This window comes from Carica papaya, chromosome 6 (assembly GCF_054855325.1).
Source record: "Carica papaya isolate Zhongbai chromosome 6, ASM5485532v1, whole genome shotgun sequence".
NCBI classification, from domain to species: Eukaryota; Viridiplantae; Streptophyta; class Magnoliopsida; order Brassicales; family Caricaceae; genus Carica; species Carica papaya.
The window spans coordinates 20,933,285-20,956,616 of record NC_142314.1 but is presented as its reverse complement, the minus strand read 5'-3'; the positions used below and the strand labels follow the sequence as shown (position 1 = coordinate 20,956,616).

General features: G+C 34.2%; 1 protein-coding gene across 3 annotated transcripts in view; it reads right to left on the bottom strand.

Annotated features, from left to right (window-relative positions):
- The window catches only part of SCPL35 (serine carboxypeptidase-like 35), a 29,440-nt gene extending 10,849 nt beyond the window's left edge, over window positions 1-18,591 (bottom strand). For 2 of the 3 annotated variants that reach the window (XM_022054951.2, XM_022054952.2), the window contains exons 1-6: window positions 18,205-18,591; window positions 6,675-6,782; window positions 6,332-6,520; window positions 6,119-6,207; window positions 5,759-6,034; window positions 5,511-5,650 (exon numbers count right to left, since the gene is read on the bottom strand). In XM_022054951.2, the coding sequence (XP_021910643.2) occupies window positions 5,511-5,650; window positions 5,759-6,034; window positions 6,119-6,207; window positions 6,332-6,520; window positions 6,675-6,782; window positions 18,205-18,484 (1,082 nt within the window). In that variant the 5' untranslated portion in view covers window positions 18,485-18,591. The remainder of the gene's footprint in view (window positions 1-5,510; window positions 5,651-5,758; window positions 6,035-6,118; window positions 6,208-6,331; window positions 6,521-6,674; window positions 6,783-18,204) is intronic. The other variant, XM_022054950.2, reaches the window with a different exon arrangement.
- Between the last annotated feature and the right edge of the window lie 4,741 nt (window positions 18,592-23,332).

The window sequence follows — 23,332 nt, the reverse complement described above, 5'->3', positions numbered from 1 at the left end:
TTAAAGAGTTACATGAAAATGGATTCATCCAATATAGCATATCCCTTTGAGGTGCCAGAGTCACGTTCGCAATAAAAATGATGGGTCTTTGAGATTGTGTATATGCTACAGAGAACTGAACAGGGTCAGAATCAAGAACAAGTACCCCATTCTCAGAATTGATGATCTTTTTTATCAATTACAATGTGCCTAGATTTTTTCCAAGATTGAACCGTGTTTAGTATACCATTAAGTGAATATCAAGGCAGAAGATATTCTTAAAACGACCTTCAAGACTTGATACGGGCATTATGAGTTCTTTGTTATGTCGTTTGGATTGACTAACGCGTTTGCAATCTTTATGAATTTGATGAACATGATCTTTAGGCCATTCTTGGAGCAGTTTTTCATAGTTTTAATTAATGATATCCTAGTTTACTCTAAAAATGAAGAGGAACATGCTTAACATCTGACTTAGGTCTTACATACTCTCAGGGAAAAGAAACTATATGTAAAGCTGAGTAAGTGTAGACTCTGGCTTAAACATTCCTTCTTAGGACACATAGTATCGAAAGATTGAGTGTCAGTAAATTTTGACAAGATTGATGCAGTAATGGGATGGAAGCAATTAACATCGGCCAAGAAAATTAAGAGCTTCTTGGGTATGGTAGGTTATTACCGCAAGTTTGTGGAATGGTTACAAAGTATAGCAGCCCCCCCTAACACGACTTATGAAGAAAAATATCAAGTTTGAGTAGAATGAGAAATATGAAAAGAGATTTATAAAACCTACTGACTACTGCACCAGTGTTGGCTCTGCCAAATGGGAATGTGGGTATATAGTATACAGTGACGTTTTCTACCAAGGACTGGGTTGCATTATGATGCAATACAAAAAGTTATAGCTAATGGGTCCAGACAGTTAAAAGTTCATGAAAAAAATTACCCCACCTACGACTTAGAGTTTACCATCATTATCCACGCCTTGAATACCTGACGTCATTACTTGTGTGGAGAAACATTTGAAATCTATACAGACCATAAGAGCCTAAAGCATATATTTACCTAGAAGGACCTCAACATACGTCCGAGGCGGCGTTGGATAGAACTCCTTAAGGATTACGATTATAAGATCTTGTACCATCCGGATAAGGGTGGTAGCCAATGCCCTCAGTAGGAAGAATGCAGGTATGTTAGCTCACATTATACTTTTTGAGTGCAGGATGATAAAGGCTACATAGCTGATACAATTCTAAAACTTAAAAAGGACCACATTTGTAGTTCAATTAGCAAACTAACCAGAGTTAATTCAGAGAATAAGGGAGGCTTAACTGGCCGATTCTAGTCAAGTAGCTTTTAGAAACGATATAGAATATGGTTTGAATTCAGAGTTCTGAGTCTCTACAGATGGATTGCTTAAGTTCTAAGATAGGTTGTGTGTCCTTAGTGATAGCGAGTTGAAAAGAGATATCATGACGGAGGTTCATAGTTCGAAGTTCACTATACACCTAAGAAGCACTAAGATGTACGAAAACATGCGGCCTTAATTCTGGTGAAGTGGGATTAAAAAGAAACTTGTTGATTTCGTCTCCAAATGCCTTATATACCAACAGGTTAAAGTAGAGCATCAACGCCCAGACGAACTATTTCAACTTTTGCCAATCCTAGAATGGAAATGAGAATATATCACCATAAACTTTATAATAGGATTGCCTAAAGAACGTTCGAGACACGATGCGATCTGGGTGATTATTGATCGACTCTCTAAGTTCTCCCATTTTTCAGCTATCAGAATAACAAATTCTTTGGACAAGGTAATTAGAATCTATATTCGGGAGATATTCAGACTGACAATGGTATCAGACAGAGACACTAGATTCACCTCTAGTTTTGAACAAGTTTATAACATTATATTTAGATAACTAAATTATGTCATTAACAAAAGATTTAGGACAAAATTAATAATTTTTTTTTTTTAAAAAAGGAAAATAAAAGTATATGAAAAAAGACAGATGAGTCTGAACTTTGAAAAAATAAAGCAATAATTTGAGACATGAGATGAAAAACTCATCGACGTTATATATATATATATATATATATATATATATATATATATTTAACGTATATAAATATGGCTGTATATAGTCCTTTGTCGTTAATTTGTGTGTGCTTTAATTCGTTTATTGGAGAGTCTTAAATGGTTGGTGTAAGAAAAAAAAATAAAAAAAAATAAAAGCTACAGGCAATAAAACAGAGAGGTCAACGATGTTCATTTAATTCAGCAGTGCAGAGAGAGAGAAAGCTCCTTTTGAGTCTGGGTGATCTGATTCTGATTCTGACACGTGCTTAGACCTCTCTTAGCATTTATATTTAATTAAATATTTTTTTATTCTGAAAAAATTAGATAAAATATTTATTTGTTAGAAGAAAACTCTTGCTAATTTCCAATAATGATACAGTAATTAATGAATCTTCATTGATTTCAAACTGAGTAATTGTTAAATCTTTTAAAATTAATTTATATTCTTTCTAAGACCACATTGGTTTCCTTTTCTCTCTTATTACGTATTATATGTATCTTTGTATAAATTGATAAATTAATAGTTGAAATTTAATATTTGTTACAATTTAATTCATGGACTTTTTTTTTTTTTAATCAGCTTTTTATTTTTGATATTTTTTATTTATTTTAAACCTATATCTTTCTTTTATTTTTAAACAAAAAATTAAAATAATTAGGTTGTATTTTTATATTTTAAAAAACAGTTCAAAAAATTATTTTAAATCATTAATAAATTAATAGTAGTAGATAATAACATTAGGTTGTTGTTAATTTATCAAATAATTCTTTTGAGATATTTTTCAAAATATATAAATGTAACCTAATTATTTTCGTTTTTTCTATTATAAAATAGAAAAAATGGAATGTAAGATACCGAATGTAATATCCGGGCCTAAAATTTGGCCTAAGATTAATTTTAATGTTTTAGAAAAAAAAAAAAAAATTAATTATAAATTAATTTTATTTAATTTTATTAAATTATTGAAAAAAAAAGTAGGTAGGGATGTAATTGAATTAGAAAAAATGAGTGAAAATTTAAATTCGGAAGGTATTTTTGAAAGAAAAATTAAAAACAGAAGACCAAAATGCAAATGTGAAAGGTTTGGCCACGTAGGACCGCTCAGTCAGTAGCTCCGACGAATCGGAGCACGCTGCATGGCAAAGCACGCTGACGTCGATGCCATACGGGAAACCATTTGGGCAATCCACGTGCCCTGCAATCGGATGGCCCAAGATTGATCCCGCACATGTAGACGGCTTGGATTTGTTTCTCCATTCGGCACGATCGAATGGCCGAGATCAATCACGATGAATGGTCTACATTTGTTTCCTCCTTAAATGCAATCGGGCGGACGAAATCAATTGCGATGAATGATCTAGATCGATAAGGGATGGTATAAATACTTCGCGTCACATGAGAGCCCAAACCCTAGCTGCCATATTAGTCGAAAAAGAAGAACCAGATGTTGGAAAAGGAGACCGACCGCCGACCGCAACCGCACCAAAGCCACCACCAGTTGCCAAAAAAGATAAAAATTTCCCATACAGCTCGAAATTCGATTCCGAGCACCCATGTGGTCAAATCGGAGTAAGAGAGACGACGGGTGAGCCGGAAACTGCGGAAAAAGCCTGACAGAGCCACTATGACCAAAACTCCAAAATTCCTCCGATGAGCTCCTTTCTTATTTCTGTTTTACGTGATTTTTTATTATTATATTCATCGTCCTTTTCTGTGCAAGTTAGCAGAAGAAGGAACCCTGCCGCGAAGGAGAATCGGCAGAGTTGTCGCACCCGGTGACCCCCCACCGGTAGGTTCGATGTTTTTTGTGATTTTTCGACTAAGAAAGACCCCCTCTAACGTGTTTTTTCGCAAGAATATGTGTAAAACTAGCCAAAATTGCCTTGGCTGGGGTGGACCACCATCGTGGGTGGCAGAGTCGGCATTGGAGCACAACGCCGTCGCCGTGCTGGAACTCCAAAATTGGCTGGAAAGAGTTTTGGACAACGATTTTGGATATTTAGGATACTTTTAGGTATGTGATGAGTGTTTTGAATTCTGTAAAAAAATTTAAGAAATCCAGTACTTGTTAAGAGGCGTGGTAGATAGCGAAACGTCTTGAAATACTGATTTGGGTAAGTATCCTTCACACTATTCTCCGTTACGGTAAATTAGGGCTTAACGATATATAATTTTATTTTTTTATAAAAAATTAAAAAATTTTAAAAATAATTACAAGTTACTACTAAGCCGAAACTGGTTAGTTTACAATTATCTTAATTTTCTATTTATTTTCTTGTACTGTCCTATTTGCTTGATTTTTGTATAGGACATGTTCTTAATTCATAGTTTTAATGGTCTTGTCGATTTATCTGGTTATTTTGATTATATATTGTCGCATGAATGTAGTTTAATTGATATGTGAATGTGATATGAAATATTAGTATACGTTTATTGGTTGTTTGTTGATGAAAATCTGTATGTGAAAGATTTACTGGGTACCTAGAAAAAGGGCGAACGGGTCTAGTACATGGGGAACCTTACCGTGAACGTTATATCAACCGGAAGGGGTTGGGAAGTCTCTTACCAGAAAAGTCTGAGAGATATGATTCACCCTTATACCGGATAAGATATCGAGGCGATGAAATATTTGACGCTCATTACCGAACGAAATATGGGGACGACCGGTTAATTATAAAATTCTATATTGGGTTCACAAGTAAGGGAGACATCCCTATAGACCCCTAGGGGTACTAGTAAACAGGTAAGAAAGGAAAATTATTACATCTTGTTCTCTTATGCGTAAAAGTGAAAAGTAGTATAGATATGAGTTTTCATAGGTTATTTTTGAAAAATTCGTTACAGTAAGTATCAAATAAACGTTTTCAAGTTTGACGGTATTTAAATAAAGTAAGGGTTTCATTAGTTGTTTTCTTATTTTTACCAATCTTTAGTTTTTCGTATATGTTATTAATGTGATATTCTTACTGGACTAGTATAACTCACCCTTTCATTAGTCATTTCAGATCAAGAGGATCAGGATCCACATCCCGATCAGTAAGAGAGTTGTGAGTAGTTCACCACCTGAACTCCTTTCAAGTGCTAGTAAAGATTGTCCTATGGTACTTTTGTATTCGTTCTTCTTTTCATTTCTTTAATTATCGTTTATCTTTTAGAAAAAATATTTTCGTAACCCTATTGAGCATTCTACATTATTGTGTAAAGAATATAAACTGTAACTGTATTAATCGTTTTTGTATTTAATTTTATAAATTCATTTTCCTTTAAGATTCCGGGTCTTTACACCGAAAATATCATATTTTAAGAATTACCTTAATAATTTATATTTTCGTATATATATATATATTTGTTTAAATAACTAAAATTAACGGATAAAAGGAGAATTTATGAAAATAGAAAGAATGGATATAACAAGTAATAAACTAAAGAAGATGGTGCGAATATACATACCTGCAAAGAGTGTATGGATAGTGGATTTTAGTGGTATTGGCATGTAGAGCCATCTGTACCTCTGGTTTGTTGAAATATTGCTCAACATAATCTTGAGTGCATGGATCATAGCCGGAGGGTAGCCCCCTATTCCACATCTCCTGACACACATATATATATATATATATATATATATTCATCAAACAGATATGCATATATATATATATGATATGTATATATAAAGAAGAGAGAAAATTAAGTGTATGTACCTGTGAATTACTGAAGAGACGATGAGGAGGAACGAGGAGGTTGGAAAAATCATAATTCAAGCAGACAGGTGAATATATACTGTAAATATCAATGTCAGCATAAGCTTCCATGAAACCCTTTAAAGCTTCACTGCATTGGAGGGTTAAGTGTCCATGTAGAAAATCACATTCCTTGTTGATCCTTACGTACAGCTGGTCCGATATTATTGCATGGCTCCATGCAAACTCCACCAAACCCTTCGTGTCTGTTTCATCGTTTATCACTGCGTTCCCTATCTGCTTTTTTCTCTCAATTGTTATTTAATTTATTTATTTACTGAAATTATAAATATAATAATCTACAAATATTTAATTAATTACCATGAATCCCTTCAGGTTGATGTAGGAATCTTTGTTGGCACCTTTGTTTCTCTCGTAAATCAACTCTGCCAGTTGAGGAACATAATGACCTGAAACCAAACAATTACTTATAATACATATATTCATATCTTCATCCAATTTATGTATAAAAGAATAAGAAATTTTCAATAATAATAATAATAATAAAATTAAAGAAGAAGAATTGATAAATACCGGCATAGCTCTCGCCTGCAATGTAGAAATGGTGGGATTTAAAGCTGGGGAATCTTTTGAACCAGTTAACCAAGAAAGCATAAGAGTCATTTGCTGTAATTCCATCGCCAAGTTGTCTTAAATCATTCGAATTATTTGAGTAGGAAAAGCCTACACCAACTGGTGCCTCCAAGAACAGCATATTTGCAACTAATAACACCATATATATGTATATATGAGTCAACTAGTTATTCATTCGCACATAAAAATATCATAACATCAACTATAAACACACACACATATATGTACTTATTACATATGTATACATATATATGTATATATTTATACGAGAATATGTCCATACCTCTGTTCCAAGAGAATTTGTTAAGAGTGAGTTGGGTATTATTGCTCCTAACCAGAAATGGACCGAGTTCTTGTGCAGCTCCATAAGCTACTGAAGAACAGCCAGGTCCTGAAACATCAGATTTCAAATTCTTAATAAAAAGAATATTGAAAATTAGAAAGCAAATCTTTAGATTTTTCCTTAAAATCATATATTTGATAGAAGAAATTACATAATACGTGTAATATCTGGGTCCAAAAATTTAGTCTGTGATAAATTTTTGAATTAATAGAAATATATATAAAAATAATTTTATCTTATTTTATTTTAATTTTTTAAAAATTTTAAGAAAAATAGAATTAAAGATGAAATTGAAAATGATTTTGAGAAAAATAGGTAAAATTTTGAATAAGAAAGTGTTTTTAAAAATAAATTTAAAAATTGGAGGTAAAATTGTAAAAAAAAAAAAGTTTGGCCACGTGGGACGGCCCAATCAACAGCCATGACGAGTCAGAACACGCTGCGTGGCAGACACGCTGACATCGGCTCCATGTGGAAGGCCACACGGGCGATTCATATGCCTGGACGATCCGACGGCTTAGATCGCATCTCACACGCACGAATAGTCCAGATGCATTCTCTCTTTAGACGCGATCAGATGGATGAGATTAATCGTGATGTATGGTCTATTTTTGCCCACACAATTAAACTAAACAAGTAACAATCGGATAGCTCTCCTAGCTCTACGTCAACGCGGATGAACGGCCAAGATAAGGAGAATAGAGGTATTTAAACTTCTCTTCAGTTGGCCCCAAAACCCTAGCCGACACATGACTGGAGAAGAAGAAAGAAGGTAGCTGGAGGGAAAACCAGCCACCAAAAGGACACCATCGTTGTCGCACCAGAGCCACTGTCGATGGCGAGAGAGGTACACTCTTCCCCTTCCCGCTCTGAATTCAATCCTGAATCTCTCTATGCCTATATCATAGCCAGAAGACCGACGGGTGAGTGAAAAATTACGAGTGAAGCTCGGCCGAGCTGTCGCGACCAAAACCAAAAACCCTCTTTGATGACCCCTTTTCTGTTTTTCATTTTGTATGATTTTTTTTACCATTGTGTTCTCTGTCTTTTCCTGGTGCAGGTTAGGCGAAGAGGAACTTCACCTGCGAAGTACGATCGGCGAAGCCGCCGTACCCGAAGACCTTCCGCAGGTAGGGTTTCGATTTTTTATCTTTTCTGGCCAACCGATGCCTCCCAACTTGGTTTTTTGCAGGTTTACGTATAAAACTGACTAAAATCGGCCTAAACCAACTGAAAAAGGCCAAACCGAGGCGAATTACCACTGGGGCGGTGGAGCCGGTGCTGGAGCACGGCAATGCTGCTGTGCCGGAACCCTAAAATTGACCAAAAATATTTTAAAACGCCTATTTTGGTCTTTTGGGATATTTTTGGATACATGATGGGTATTTTAATTTTCGTAGAAAAAATTTAAGAAATCTGGGGATCGTGATAAAGTGTAGTGAAAAATACAATGTTTCAGACATCGATCCAGGGTAAGAATCCATCACCATTTTTCCTGTTATGGTAAACTGAAGCTTAATAATCAATAATGCTGTGTTTTGTGAAAATTAGAAAATGCTAAAATTAATTACAGGTCATTAGTAGAATCAAAATCGGTCAGTGCATATTTGTCCTAATTTACTGTTTATTTTCTCCTATATTGCCTAAAATGCTTACTATTATATTGTGTGCCTTAAATTGCTAGTTTTAATTGTTTTATCAGCTATTTAGTTTACCTAACTGCATAGCCCTTATTTGTTGGTTCGTTTTGCAATAAATATATTTTCTTGATTTACATACAGTCTTTTCGCATGACTTATTGCTGATTTATAAATATGAGATCTTGATATGTAATTGATCATTGATTAATGGTGTGGATCTATATATGAAAGGCTTACTAGGTACCTTGGGAAATAATGGATGGACTAGGTACATAGAGAAAACCCTACCATGGACATTATCTCAGTCAAACGAGACTAAAAAGTCTCATACCAGAAGAATTTGGGGGATATGATTCACTTTCATACCAGACGAGGTATCAAGACAATGGTACGTTTGATGCCCATTACTGGACGGGGTATGTGGATGGCTGATTAATTGACAAATTTGGTTGTTGGGTTCACGCATAAAGGGACATACCTATGGACCCCTAGAAGTATTAATAAGCAGGCAAAAAAGTAAGTTACTATTCTTACTCACTAGATATGAAATCACATTGTTATTTGAGTTATTATCTTCATAGGTCAATTTTGAAAACTCATAACCTTAAGTATGGAATGGAATGTTTTATGTTAAATGAATTTACCTAAACTAACAACTCTATTAGTAATTTTATAAGGTAAAAAGGTAAGTTGTTATTCAGTTTTGGTATCAGTGATTAGTGTGATATTCTTATTAGGTTAGTATAATTCACCCACCTATCAACCGTTTAAGATCAAGAAGATCAAAATCTAGATCTTGAACAGCAGCAGGATTGCGAGTAAGATTACCTCCAAGACCCCATCAAAGTTACTAGTGGATGTTAACTTCATAGGATTTTTATTTCTTTGTTTTCAACCATTTATTTTGTTTTTATGAACTGTTATAAAAAGGATATTTTCGTAACCCTATTAAACACTCTAATTTACTGTGTAAGGAATATGAACTCTAAATTACTATTTGCTTCCACTATTTCAGTATATATATTTTTTCTTAATGTTTTTGAGCTTTTATAGTTAATATCAGAGTCGCGTTCCTCAAAACCATTCCTTATACAGAAATTTAAAATACTAAAATACAACCCGACACTCAACCCTTTCTTGTTAAATGCAAGTATAAGGATATGAGGAGAAAAAGACCTCTACTAAATCGAATAGCCAGGGATGGGTTGCTTCGAGATGATTCAATCGACTCTTTGAGATGCTGGAAAGACTTATCTTTGCCCAGCAAGCCCAAAAAGAAAGGAGGGAGCTGTTTGACCCTCCACCCCTGCCACTGCCATAGTTAGAGCCACCCTTGCAACGAGAAGATCCAGTGCCACCCCAATACAACTCTGCTCCTCCACTGTATCATTCGATACTACTACAGTACAATTCGGTGCCTTGGCCATACAACTAGGTTCCGCCACAAGACCATCTAGTCCCTCTTCAACGGGACCCGGTTCTACCCATGATAGACCCAGACTACATTAAGAGGTATAAGACACTAAACCCATCTACCTTTGCAGGATCATCCTCCTTCGAAGAGGCTGAGTATTGGTTAGTAGAGAAAGAGAAGGCATTCATAACTCTTGGGGTGATTTTCAAACAGAAAGTTGTACTTACCACTTACATGCTGGTGGGTGAGGTAGGTCGCTAGAAGCAGACTACCCTACCCGTTCCAGTCACTTAGGAATAGTTCCTAGTGGCCTTCAATACAGAGTACCTCTTAGAGCATCTTCGACATTTGAAGGAAATAAAGTTTGTACACCTGGTTTAGGGTGAGATGACAGTATCCAAGTATACTTGAAAGTTTCTAGAGTTGGGCCAGTATTCTCCTGAGAGTATGATGGATGAAGGCAGAAAGGTAAGGAAGTTTGAGTGGGACCTCCGTCCTGAGATCAGGCAACAACTGTATGTATTCGATCTCAGTAACTACTCTGCAGTTCTGGCTAAGGCACAACTAATAAAGAGGAACCTTCATATCTTCTCTCTAGTAGTGGAAAATTCTATACCTCCAGTCCCACACCACAAACCAACACCTACTGCACCAATTCAGCATAACAAGAGACCTAGGCCGGTGACTCAAACTCCAGAAACAGGACGTCGTAGTACTTATCAGCATGTGACAAGGATTATAGAGACCGACCCTGCTATCACCTCAACAATACCTGCTGGATATGTGAGAATGCCCAACATTACATGAGAAAGTGTCAGCGAAATCACAATCAAGTCAGACCTCCCATCTAGGTCATAGTTTACACCTTTACCCAACATGATGCTGAAGCCAATTTGGACGTGATACATGGTACGTACATTATCTGTAATCACTTTGCATATGTTTTGATTGATACTGGTGCTTCACATTCTTTTGTCTCACATGCTTTTGTAAAAAAATTAAATGTGTTACTTGATAATCCTAATTTTGTGTTCTTTGTGTCTACTTTTGGGAATGGAACACTACTAGGAGAGGTCATATACAAAGCTTGTATCGTAGAGACAGTAGATAAGAAATGGAGTATAGACATAATAGAAATAGGCACAAATGATTTTGATATAATTCTAAGGATGGACTTGTTAGTAGTGTATCACACCACCATAGATTGTTTTAATAAGAAATTTTTATGCAATCTTCCTAATAAAGAGTCATTCATAAATTAATAAAAGTTATAGATATTATTCCGTTATGATAATTGCATTGTTTATATGAAGTTTTAACTCGGTTGTCTTTTTTACATTAGGCAAATTTAAGAAAGAAATTTGCATTCAAGAGATCCTTGTGGTCTGAGAATTTCCAGATGTATTCCCTGATAAACTTCTTAAACTGCTAGTGGACAGAGAAATTGAATTTACTATAGATCTTTAGCTTGACACACAGTCCATCTTAATTGCCCCTTACCATATGAATCGCGTAGAGATAGAAAGCTGAGAAAACAGATCAAAGAATTGTAGGATAGTGGGTTTATCCGACAAAGTGTATCTCCTTGAGGCGTTGGAGTCACATTTGTAAGGAAAAAGGATGAGTCCCTGAGGTTATGTATTGACTACAGGTGATTGAACAAAGTCACAATCAAGAACAAGTATTCTCTTCCCAGAATTAATGATCTTTTCGATCAGTTACTAGGTACTTAGGTTTTCTCCAAGATAGACTTGCACTTGGGTTACCATTAAGTAAAGATCAGGGTAGAGAACATTCTCAAGACAGCCTTCAGAACTAGGTATGCGCACTATGAGTTCCTGGTCATGCCTTTTGGGTTAACTAATGCGCAAACTATTTTTATGGACTTGATGAACATGGTTTTTAGGTAATTCATGGATCAGTTCATTATTATATTTATTAATGATATCATGTTCTATTTAAAGAGTAGAGAGGAGCGCGCTCATCACCTGACTCAAATTTTACAAGTTCTCAAGGAAAAAAGCTATATGTATCCACCCTAGTAACTATCAAGAAGGATACAGAACAGGGAATAAATTCAAAATTTCGAGTCTCTACCGATGGGTTGCTCAGGTTCCATATAATAGTGAACTAAAAAAAGGCATTATGATAGAGACTCATAGCTTAAAGTTCACCATACATCCCGGAGGTACTAAGATGTATCAGAGTATGCGACCTCGGTTTTGGTGGAACAAGATGAAAAGAAAAATCTTCGATTTTGTCTCAAAGTGCCTTGTATGTCAATAGGTTAAGGTAAAGCATCACTACCCAAGTGGGTTACTTAAGTCATTACTGATCCCAGTGTGGAAATAGGAACATATCACAATGGATTTTATAATAGAATTGCCTAAGTTACGCTCGAAACATGATACTATCTGGGTAATTGTTGACCAGCTCATCAAGTTCTATCATTTCTTGGCTATCAAAATGACATACCCTTTAAACAAGCTAACAAGAATCTATATCCGGGAGATAATCAGACTACATGGAGTTCTGGTGACAGCGGTATCCGACAAAGACCCCAGGTTCACCTCTCGATTTTAGTTTAGTTTTCAACAAGCAATAAGGATAAAACTGTCTCTCAGCACCGCATTCCATTCTCAAACTAATGGACAATCAGAATAAACAGTTCGCACACTGAAGGATATGCTCCGAGCTTGTGTTCTGGACTTCGGAGGCCATTGGGATGATCACCTATCCCTAATAGAGTTCGTCTACAATAACAGCTACCAAGCAAGTATCGACATGATCCCATATGAGGTATTGTATGGTCGATCCTGTAGGTCGCCGATCTGTTGGGAAGAAATGGGTGATAAAAGATTATTTAGCTTAGATCTTGTAGAGGAGACCACAACTAAGATAATTAAAATTAAGAAGAACATCTAGACAGCTCAGAGTAGGCAAAAGAGTTATGCGGACGCCCGAAAGAGAGATTTAGAATTTGAGAAGGGCGATCGATTGTTTCTTAATGTCATTCCCTTCAAGGGTATCAGTAAGTTTAGTAATAAGAAAAAATTAAATTCCCAATTCATTGGACCGCTTGAGATCTTGGACAAGATTGGTACTTCCACTTACAGACTAACATTATCTCCAGAGCTATCCAGAGTCCATAACGTGTTTTATATATCTATACTACGTAAGTATAACTCAGACCTATCGCATATCCTCTCTCATGAGCCACTTTTACTCTAGGAAAATCTATCATATGAGGAGGTACCGGTAAACATTGTGGACCGGAAGAGCAGAGTATTTCGCAATAGAGAAATTTCCTTCATCAAAGTCTTATGGCATAATCACGGAACAAAGAGGCCACCTACGAGCTAGAGTCGGACTTTAGAGCCCAGCACCCCCCAACTATTTGACTAGTGAAAGGGAAACAAATTTGAGAAAATAAATTTCTTCTTAAGGAGGAAGAATTGTAACACCCGGGCCTGAAAATTTGGTCCAGAAAAAATGTTTGAATTAATAAAAATATATATAAATAATTTTATCTTATTTTATTTTAAAGTTTTAGAAATTATGAGAAAAATTGAATCAGAGATGAAATTGAAAATAATTCTTGGAAAAATGGGTAAAATTTTGAGTAAAATGGATGTTTTTGAAAAGCAATTTAAAAACAGGGGGTAAAATCTCAAAAAAAGGAAAGTTTGGCCACATGCGATGGCCCAGTCAGCAGCCACGACAAGTCAGAACACGCCGCGTGGCAGACACACTGACATTGGCTCCACAAAAGAGGCCACACAGACGATCCACGTGCCTTGGTGATCTAACGGGCTAGATTGTATCCCGCACGCACGAATGGCCCAGATGCATTTTCTCTTCAGACTCAATCGGACGGATGAGATTAATTGCGATGGATGGTCCAGATTCACCCACGTAATTAGCCTAAACAGGTGATGATCGGACGACCTCCTCGCTTCACGTCGACACAGATGAATGGCTGGGATCGTAGAGAAGAGAGGTATTTAAACCTCTCTTCAGTTGGTCTCGAAGCCCTAGCCGACACCCGATCGGAGAAGAAGAAGAAAGAGGGTGGCTAGAGGGAAGACCAGCTGCTAGTGGGATGTTGTTGTCACTACACCGAAGCTATCACTGAGGCCAAGAAAGGTAAAATTTTTCACGTTCTTCTTGGAATTCAATCTTAAATCTCTCTATGCCCATATTAGAGCCAATTGGTCAACATGTGAACCGAAAATTACGAACAAACCTCAACCGAGCTGCCGCACCCAAAATACAAAACCCTCTCCGATGATCCTCTTCTCATTTCTCGTTTCACATGATTGTTTGACCATTGTGTTCTCCGTCTTTTTCTAGTATAGGTTAGCCGAAGGGGAACTTTGCTCGCGAAGGAGGACCGATGAAGCCATCACACTCGAAGACCTTCTATCGATAGGGTTTCGATTTTTTGCCTTTTTCGGCCAACCAAGGCCTCCCAACTTAGTTCTTTATAGGTTTACGTACAAAACTGACCAAAATCGACTTAAATCAGCAAAAAATGATCAGACCGAGGTGAACCGCTGTGAACAGCAGAGTCGACGCTAGAGCATGGCGGTGCTGCCGTGCTGGAATCCTAAAATTAGCCAAAAATATTTTAAAACGTCTATTTTGGCCTTTTGGAGTATTTTTGGATACGTGACATGTATTTTAATTTTCACAGAAAAAATTTAGGAAATCTGGGAACCGTCAAGAGGCGTAGTAAAAAGTACGGTATTTCGGACATCGATCCAGAGTAAGAATCCCTCACCATTTTTTTTTGTTATGGTAAACTGAAGTTTAATAATCAATAATGTTGTGTTTTGTGAAAATTAGAAAATTCTAAAATTAATTACAAGTTACTAGTGGAGCTGGAACCGGTCAATGCACATTTACCCTAGTTTACTGTTTATTTTCTCATATACTGCCTAAAATGCTTACTATTATATTGTGTGCATTAAATTACTAGTTTTAATTGATTTCTCGGCTATTTAGTTTAGCTAAATGTATAGCCCTCATTTGTTAGTTCGTTTTGCAATAAATATATTTTCTTGATTTACGTACTGTCTCTTTGCATGACTTACTACTTATTTATAAATATGGGATGTTGATATGTAATTGGTGATTAATTAATAGTGTGAATTTATGTATGAAAGGTTTACTGGATACCTAGAAAAAGTGTGGACGGACTCGGTACATATGAAAATCCTACCATGAACATTACCTCAGTCGGACGGAACTGAGAAGTCCTATATCGGAAGGGTTTGAGAGATATAGTTCACCCTGATACCGGATGGAGTATCGAGATGATGGTATGTTTGGCATCTATTACAGACGGGTTCTAAGGACGATCGGTTAATTGACAAATTTGGTTATTGGGTTGACGTGTAGGAGGACTTCCCTATAGAACTCCAGAGGTACCAGTAAGCAGGTAAAAAGGTGGGTTGCTATTCTTACTCACTAGATATAAAATTACAATATTATTTGAGTTATTAAGAATAGCTAGGATTTCTAGAAGAAGATGTCATTCGTTTGATGAGAAATAAAAAGGAATACGAAAATTTGAGTGGCTGAAGCTGAAGCAGCTACTTTCGAAGTAACAGAAAGAAAAGCAACTACTAGAGTGGGAGAGTCAGAGTCGAAAAGAGGATTCATCACTTATTTCTCTCATTCAAAACCGTGCATGAGACTTTTATCTCGCACGAATCGTAAGTGATAAAAGTAAAAAAGAATTCACCTTCTTTCTTTTTTGATTACCTTCCTCGCGTATGTATAAGATTGAATTGTCATCATAAGTTGATTTTGGAAACTCATAACGGTAAGTATGGAATTGAAGGTTTTATGTTAAATGAATTTACCTAAACTAATGGTTGTTGTTTTATAATTTTTATCAACCTTCAATTTTCGTATCAGTGATTAGTGTGATATTCTTACTAGTGTAGTGTAACTCATCCCCCTATTAACCGTTTCAGATCAAGAAGACCAATATTCAGATCCTGAATAACAGGAGGGTTGCGAGTAAGGTTACTTCCCGAACCCCATCAAAGTTACTAGTGGAGGTTAACTCCATAGGGTTTTAATTTCTTTATTTTCAACATTTTATTTTATTTTTATGAACTTCTGTAAATGAGACATTTTCGTAACTCTATTGCGCACTCTAATTTAGTGTGTAAGGAATGTAAACCCTAAATTATTATTTGTTTATGCTATTTCAATATATATTCTTTTCTTTAAGGTTTTTGAGCCTTTAAAATATGTATATAAATTCATTCATTATTTTTAATATGTCTAATTCAAAACCAAAAATAAACATTTAGTTTCATTCAGTTCTTTTACAAAAGATGAATACATTTTCATATCCAATATGACGAGAACAAAATAATAATAAAAGTTAGATTCATAACGTTTATGTTAACTTTTTTGTCCAAGTTCAAAATTTTGGATTCTGAATAGATTCAATTAAGAACAATTTACTTTACTTTCTAGATGATCCCTCTAGAAGGGGGAAAGTATAGGGTTTATATGAGTATAAACATAACTAATGTATTTATTTTTTTTTTTTTTAAGAACAAATAGAGGAAGAAAACAAGCTTTTTTTTTTTTTTGTTTTCTTAAAAAAGGTAAGATAAAATAAAAATGATTTATTTAAATATAAATAATAATCTTTTTGGTGTAATCATAAAGAATAATGATAAAAGTGAAAAGAGACAACAAAGAGAACAAAAACATTCAGCAGCGTCCTGGAGAGCTGCCATGGCGGTCCCAGGTACAACGTTCATTATGCTAAAAGCTAAACCACAGAACTAAACCATTTTAAAAAAAATAAAAGAATAATTAATAAATTCAAAAAGACAGAAACAACCCCAATACATTTTCTAAATTACAATTTTATCCTCTTCAAAGAAATTCTTTTATTCTGATAGAACAATTCCTTGTAAAATATGTATTAATATGTAATTGTAAAAATAATTTTTTAAATTAAAAATAAGACGATTATTTAAACTTTTCAAAACGAAAATTGCACGAGAAAAGTGGGGCCCAGATTCTCTAAAGTATGAGGGAAGAATCTTCAAATTTGTACTTCGAGAAAAAGCAATTAAACAAATTATATAATTTGATTTGAACAGTTTTTTTGGTATATAAACAAATTATATAATTAATTTTCTGTTAATTGACATTTTTAATTTCACCAAAATATTTTCTTAATATTAATTGAAATTTTTAATTATATAATTGATATGCTATAAAATATTTAAAAATTTATTTTAAATATATATCTTTGAATGTAAAGTAATATATAAATATTTCATTATTTATTTATTTATTTTTTGAGAATACCCACATCATTATTATTATTCCCTAGCTCTTCATAAGCCTAAAGAAAAAGAAATAAAATGACCCACCATGTATAATCATTAATGTGCTCATCCCAACTATGTTTATGTAATTAAATTCTGTATACAATATCATATATATGATTCTCCTCTCTGTTTGTTTGTTTTTTTTTTAAAAAAAAAAAAAAAATTGTAGGCTTCTAAAAATTATGAGATTTGCAAGATATTGTTTTTAATTTTACATGAAATTTTAAAAAAATTGTGATTTTATTATTTTAATAGAATATTTAGTATCTTTTAATTTATTTAAGTTTGATTTTTCAAATAATTTTATAAAAATAATTTATTAGTAAAATTTGTTTGAAAACTTACATTTAGATCAAGTCTAGTTTAAATTTTAGTACTATAGAACAAAATAAGAATAAGAATTTAAGTAAAAATTTGAATAAAAATCATGTCACAGTTCCAAATCAATTATATGTCAAGCTTAAGTTATTTTTTTTCAATTATAAGGATTGACTATTATGCAATTATATATGCGGTAATAATTATATTATACATAAAACGAAACAATGCATTTTAAAATATACTCATTTTAATAAAATTTAGAATTTATTCTTTTTAGTTCTATTCAAAAATATATATTATCATTTGTAACAAAAATTTTGTAATCTTTTAAATTAAATTGAACGTAAATTTTTCAATAAATCATTAAAAAAAAAAAAATTCATTTGTTATATAATTTATGGATTTTTAATTATTTTGGTTTATAAGTAACTAATAGTTTATGTTTTAGTATAAAATAAATTTTTATAAATAAGAGTTAGCTTTTCTTCATTCTCCTTTCCACACACTCGTGTAAAATAATATTCTTATTTTACCATTCATAATAATTTATTAATTACCACCCAATATAAAAACAATTTTCAATATTTTTGTCTTTTATTGGTTATTTTTTGGAGAAAAAAAGAAAAAAAGAAAAAAAAAACCCACAATGAGATATCTTATTTTATTATTAAAAATTTACACTAAAAAATAATTATTAGAAAAGAAAAAAAAAAAAGAATTACCTCCGTTGAGCCACAGGACAAGCGGCTTGAGAGATGCTTCAGATTGAGCTTCAAAAAACCAATAGAACAATGCCTTGTCTTCATTCGGCCGGAGCTTCACGTAACCGGCGAAATGTCGGAACTTTACCGGCGGTTGTCCTGGCAACTTCTTCACCATGTCCGCTTCTCTCTGACGCTCTTCTTCTTCTTCCACACTTTCTGCACTCCTGCCGGCGACGGCGAGCAGTAATATAAACACCGTGCAGCATACCAGTAACCTATACTTGCTTATATTTTCCATTGGAACCACAAAACCTAAGTAATGCTCTCCCTTTTCCTTTTACTTTTTATTTTTTTGGAGATAGAGTCTGAGATCAAGGAGGAAAAACGTTCTATATATATATATATATATATATATAGTGTAATATATGGAGGAAAGGAGCGGGGACATGATGAGGAAAATTGTGTGGGATCACGCTGTTCAAAATTTTCTCACTTTTGTTTTTTTCTTTTAACTTTTTTAACAAAAAAAAAAATTAGTGTCAAAGTTAAGATGGAATCAAATATTTGGAAGTCCCAGAAGAGGGAAATGCACATATGCGATTTTAATAATCTTATAATTTGAATGTTTGTTTCTTTTTTTTTTCCCCTTAATTTTGTATACATATACTTAAAATTTATATTAGACAAGTGACTGTAATGTAGATTTCATATGAGGAAATAATAATTACAAGGGTGATATTTTTTTAAAAGAAAGAACACAAGCCAAATACATTAAAAAAGAAGATCAAGAATACAACTAGGAAATAGGCTATGAAAAGATTGGGATGCAATCTCTTTAGGCTATAGCATGCGCAAGCCCATTAGAGGATCTTGACAATATTATAATATCCAAACTCACACACGAAAGTCTTGGTTCCTAAAATTTGTTTCTTGATGGCCCAATCAAGGGTGAGAAAAGTTGAAGAAAGTGGTGTTACAATGTTAATTAAATCATTCAATATTGACACTCAGTTAGAATCTTAACCTACGAGTAATTCTCAAGTTAAGAAGAATCACCTGGCTTTTAGCCATAAGGGAGTCATCTGACAAAAGTTTCTCAGTATGTGTTTGTTTGAACCTATACAAAGACCAGGTACGTGCTATTGTAGCCACTTCATTATTGAATGTTTTATTACAATAGAAACATATTGGATGTAGAGTTCAAACATAAGTTTTGTTGCTACAAATTAGAAGAAAGTGTTAAACAGCGTTGCTTTAGCCAACTTATAGAATCTTGGAGATACTTAGCGTATTTTTATATGTGAAAAGCCTTCTAGGTGAACTTTCCTTGCATTACTGGATTTCTTCATTTCGACAAGTAGCCGAACATGATAGATGCATAAAGCAACATGTTCTAGCCAATATCCTTGTTATTTTATTTTACAATTTTAAGTTTATTTATAAATATTTTGTTACGGAGTTAAACCCTAGTTGAGTAGGTTTGAAACCCCAACTAAAGATAAGCTAAAGAGCTTTAAAAAGATAGTAATAAATAAAAACATGTATGCAGGATTCTTAATCCTATAGACATTGTAACAACCCACATTTTTGCTACAACTCTGCATCTTAAAAGTATTCTTTCATTCATCTTGTAACACTTGGGTCCAAAAATTTGGCCCGAGATAATTTTTCAATTAATAAAATTATATATTTAAATAATTTAATCTTTATTTTAATTTAATTTTTTTAGAATTTTTGAGAAAAATAGAATTATGAATGAAATTAAAAATAATTTAAAAAAATTGATGAAACTGTGAATAAGGAAGGAGCATTTTTGAAAGAAAATTTAAAAACAAGGGGGTAAAATCATAAAAAATAAAAAATATGGCCACATGGGACGGTGGCGTCAACAACCATGATGAGTCAAAACACACCGCGTGGTGGACATGCTGACATCGGCTCCACGCAGATAATTCGCATGGCTAGGCAATCCAACGGTCCAAATTGCATTCCGCACGCATGAACGACTCGAATCTATTTATTCTTCAGACACAATTGGACGAATGGGATTGATCGCGATGGATGGTCTTGATTTGCACACGTGATCGGCCTAAATAAGCAACAATTGGATGAGTTTTCTTGCTCCACGTCAACTCGAACGGATGGTCTAGATCAAATAGAGAGGAGTATTTAAACTCTTCTTCACAGGGAACCAAAACCCTAGCCAACAGAGGAGTGACCAAGAGAAGAAGAAGAAGAGCAGTCGTAGAAAGAACCAGACGTTGGAGAAGGAGACCAGCCACTATTGTCGCTACACCATGGCCATCGCCGATGCCAAAACATGTATTTTTTTTCATTCCCACTCAAAATTCAATCCCAAATCTCCCTAAACCCATATCAGAGCCGAAAGTCGAATGGGTGAGCTAAAAAATATGAGCAAAGCACGATCGAGTCGCCATGACCAAAATCTAAAACCCTTTCCTATAACCCCCTTCCTGCTCCCTGTTTTATACGATTTTTTGACCTAGCCGTTTTCATCCTTTTTTAGTGCAGGTTAGCCGAAGGAGAACCTCAATCGCGAAGGAAGAACGGCAGAGCAGCCGCACTTAGAGACCCTTCCGCTAGTAGGGTTTCAGTTTTTGCCTTTTCTCGCCAACAAAGGCCCCGTAACTTGGTTTTTTGCAGGTTTTCAAGCAAAATCGACCAAAACCGGCCAAAACCGATCAAAAATAGCAAGGTTGAGAGGAACCGCCGCCGTGGCTGGTGGAGCCGGCACCGGAACACAGTGGTGCCGTTGTCTTGAAATCCTAAATTTATTGAAAAAGTTTTAAAATGCCTATTTTGGCCTTTTGGAATATTTTTGGATACATGTCGGGTATTTTTATTTTTCACAGGAAAAATTTAAAAAATTCAGGGATCCCCAGGAGGTACAGTAAAAAGTGCAGTATTTCGTACACCGATTCAGAGTCAGAATCTCTCATCTTTTTCCTATCATGGTAAATTGAAGTTTAATAATTAATAACATTATGTTTTGTAAAAATTAGAAAACTCTAAAATTAATTACAAGTCACTAGTAGAGTCAGAAGTGGTCAGTGTATATTTGTCATAACCTGTTGTTTATTTTCTCCTATACTACCTAAAATGCTTTTATCATATCGTGTATTTTAAATTACTAATTTTAATTGCTTTATCGCTTATTTAGTTTATAGAACTGTGTTGTCCTCATACGTTGAATTATTTGTAATAAATGTCCTAATCATGTCCCCTTGATTTACGTGTTGTCTAAATTGCATGACTTAATGTTGATTAGTTTATATGTTGTCTATTTGCATGACTTACTGTTGATCGGTAAAAATGTGATGTTGGTATGTGGCTAGTGTTTGGTTGATGATGTGAATTTATGTACGAAAGACTTATCGGGTACCCTAGGGAAGGGTGTACGACCCGGTACATAAGAAAACCCTTCTGTTACTTCAATCGAACGGGACTGAGAAGTTCCATACCGGAAGGGATTGAGATGTATAATTCACCTTCATTACCGGACGGGTTATTGAGGTAGTGATATGTTTGGCACCCATTACCAGATGGAATATGGGGACTACTGGTTAATCAATAACTTGGAATTTGGGTCTACGCATAGGGGGGATCTTTATGGACTCCCAGAGGTACTGATAAGCAGGTAAGAAGGTAAAATATTATTATTGCTCATTTGGATATGAAATCAAAACGTTATTCGGGTTATTATCTTCATAGGTCATTTTTTGGAAATCCATAAGAGTAAATATGAAATAACGAATTTTAAGTTAAACAAATTTATTTAAGAAAGTGAATGACTCTATTAGTTATTTTTATGATTCTTTTTACCAACCTTCAGTTTTTCAGATCAGTGATTAGTATGATAGTTTTACTAGACTAGTGTAACTCATCCCTCTATTTAACCATTTAAGATCAAGAAGATCAAGATCCAGATTCTGAACAGTAGGAGGGTTGCGAGTAAAGATTACCTCCCGGATCCCGCCGAAGTTGCCCAATAAAGGTTACCCCATAGGATTTTTTTTTTCGTTTGTTTAGCCATTTATTCAATTACTATGAACTGCTGTAAAATGGACATTCTCGTAACCCTGTTAGCCATTCTAATTTACTGTGTAAGGAATGTAAACCCTAAATTCTAAATTACTCCTGCTTATAGTTGCTATAATTAAATATCTTCATTTTCATTAAGTCTTGAGCCTTTACACATCTCATATTAATGGTAATCATCCCAATGTCAAAGAGGGTTCCTAATTACAACAAGCTCATTTAAAAAAAAATAAAACATCACATATTTTCTTTTTGTTCATCTGTCATTTCAACGGTATACATCTTTTATCCTCTTATGTAAAAGCATAACAATCTATATTGTTCCTTTAACTACAATGAGATCCTCTATATCAGTACTTAATTCTAATACGCAGTAAGCACAACAACTGAAAGAAAAGATTACTAATTATCAATCCATCAAAGTTTAATGTTAGTTCGCACACATTACATCTCATAGCCAGGCTTTAGAAGCTCTTAACTTTATTCTTCCTTAACTGTTCCTATAATATAATAATGGAATGAGCTAGTGAATTTCTTCCCTTGAACCAAAAAGTCATAACAACAATCCTTCACCTTAACTAGTGATCTATCCCTTCTACTTGGTTTTTTTTTTTTTTCTTTGCTTAACCTGTTTCCCTTTTCCCATCACTCGGGTATTCTGACTTACCCCTTTCTCTTCTCCGATTTCTGTTTTGATTGTTCATTTCCAATATGCAGTAGCCCTTGTTATCTCAGCTTCTCCCATGTATATATATAATTAAAATTTATATTATATAGGTGATTGTAATACAAATGTTACATGAGGAAATAATAATTACGTGGGTGAATATGTTTTTTTAAAAAAGATAAGCCATATATATTAAAAAAGAAGATTAAGAATACAACTGGGAAATAGGCTATGAAAAGACTGGGATGCAATCTCATTAGGCTATAGCATCCACAGGCCCATTAGAAAATATTACAAAATCCAAACTCAACCATATAGGTCTTAGTTATTAAAACTTGTTTTTTTATGGCCAGTCAAGGGTGAGAAAAGTTGAAGAAAACAGTGTTATATTAATAATTAAACCATTCAATATCAATATTT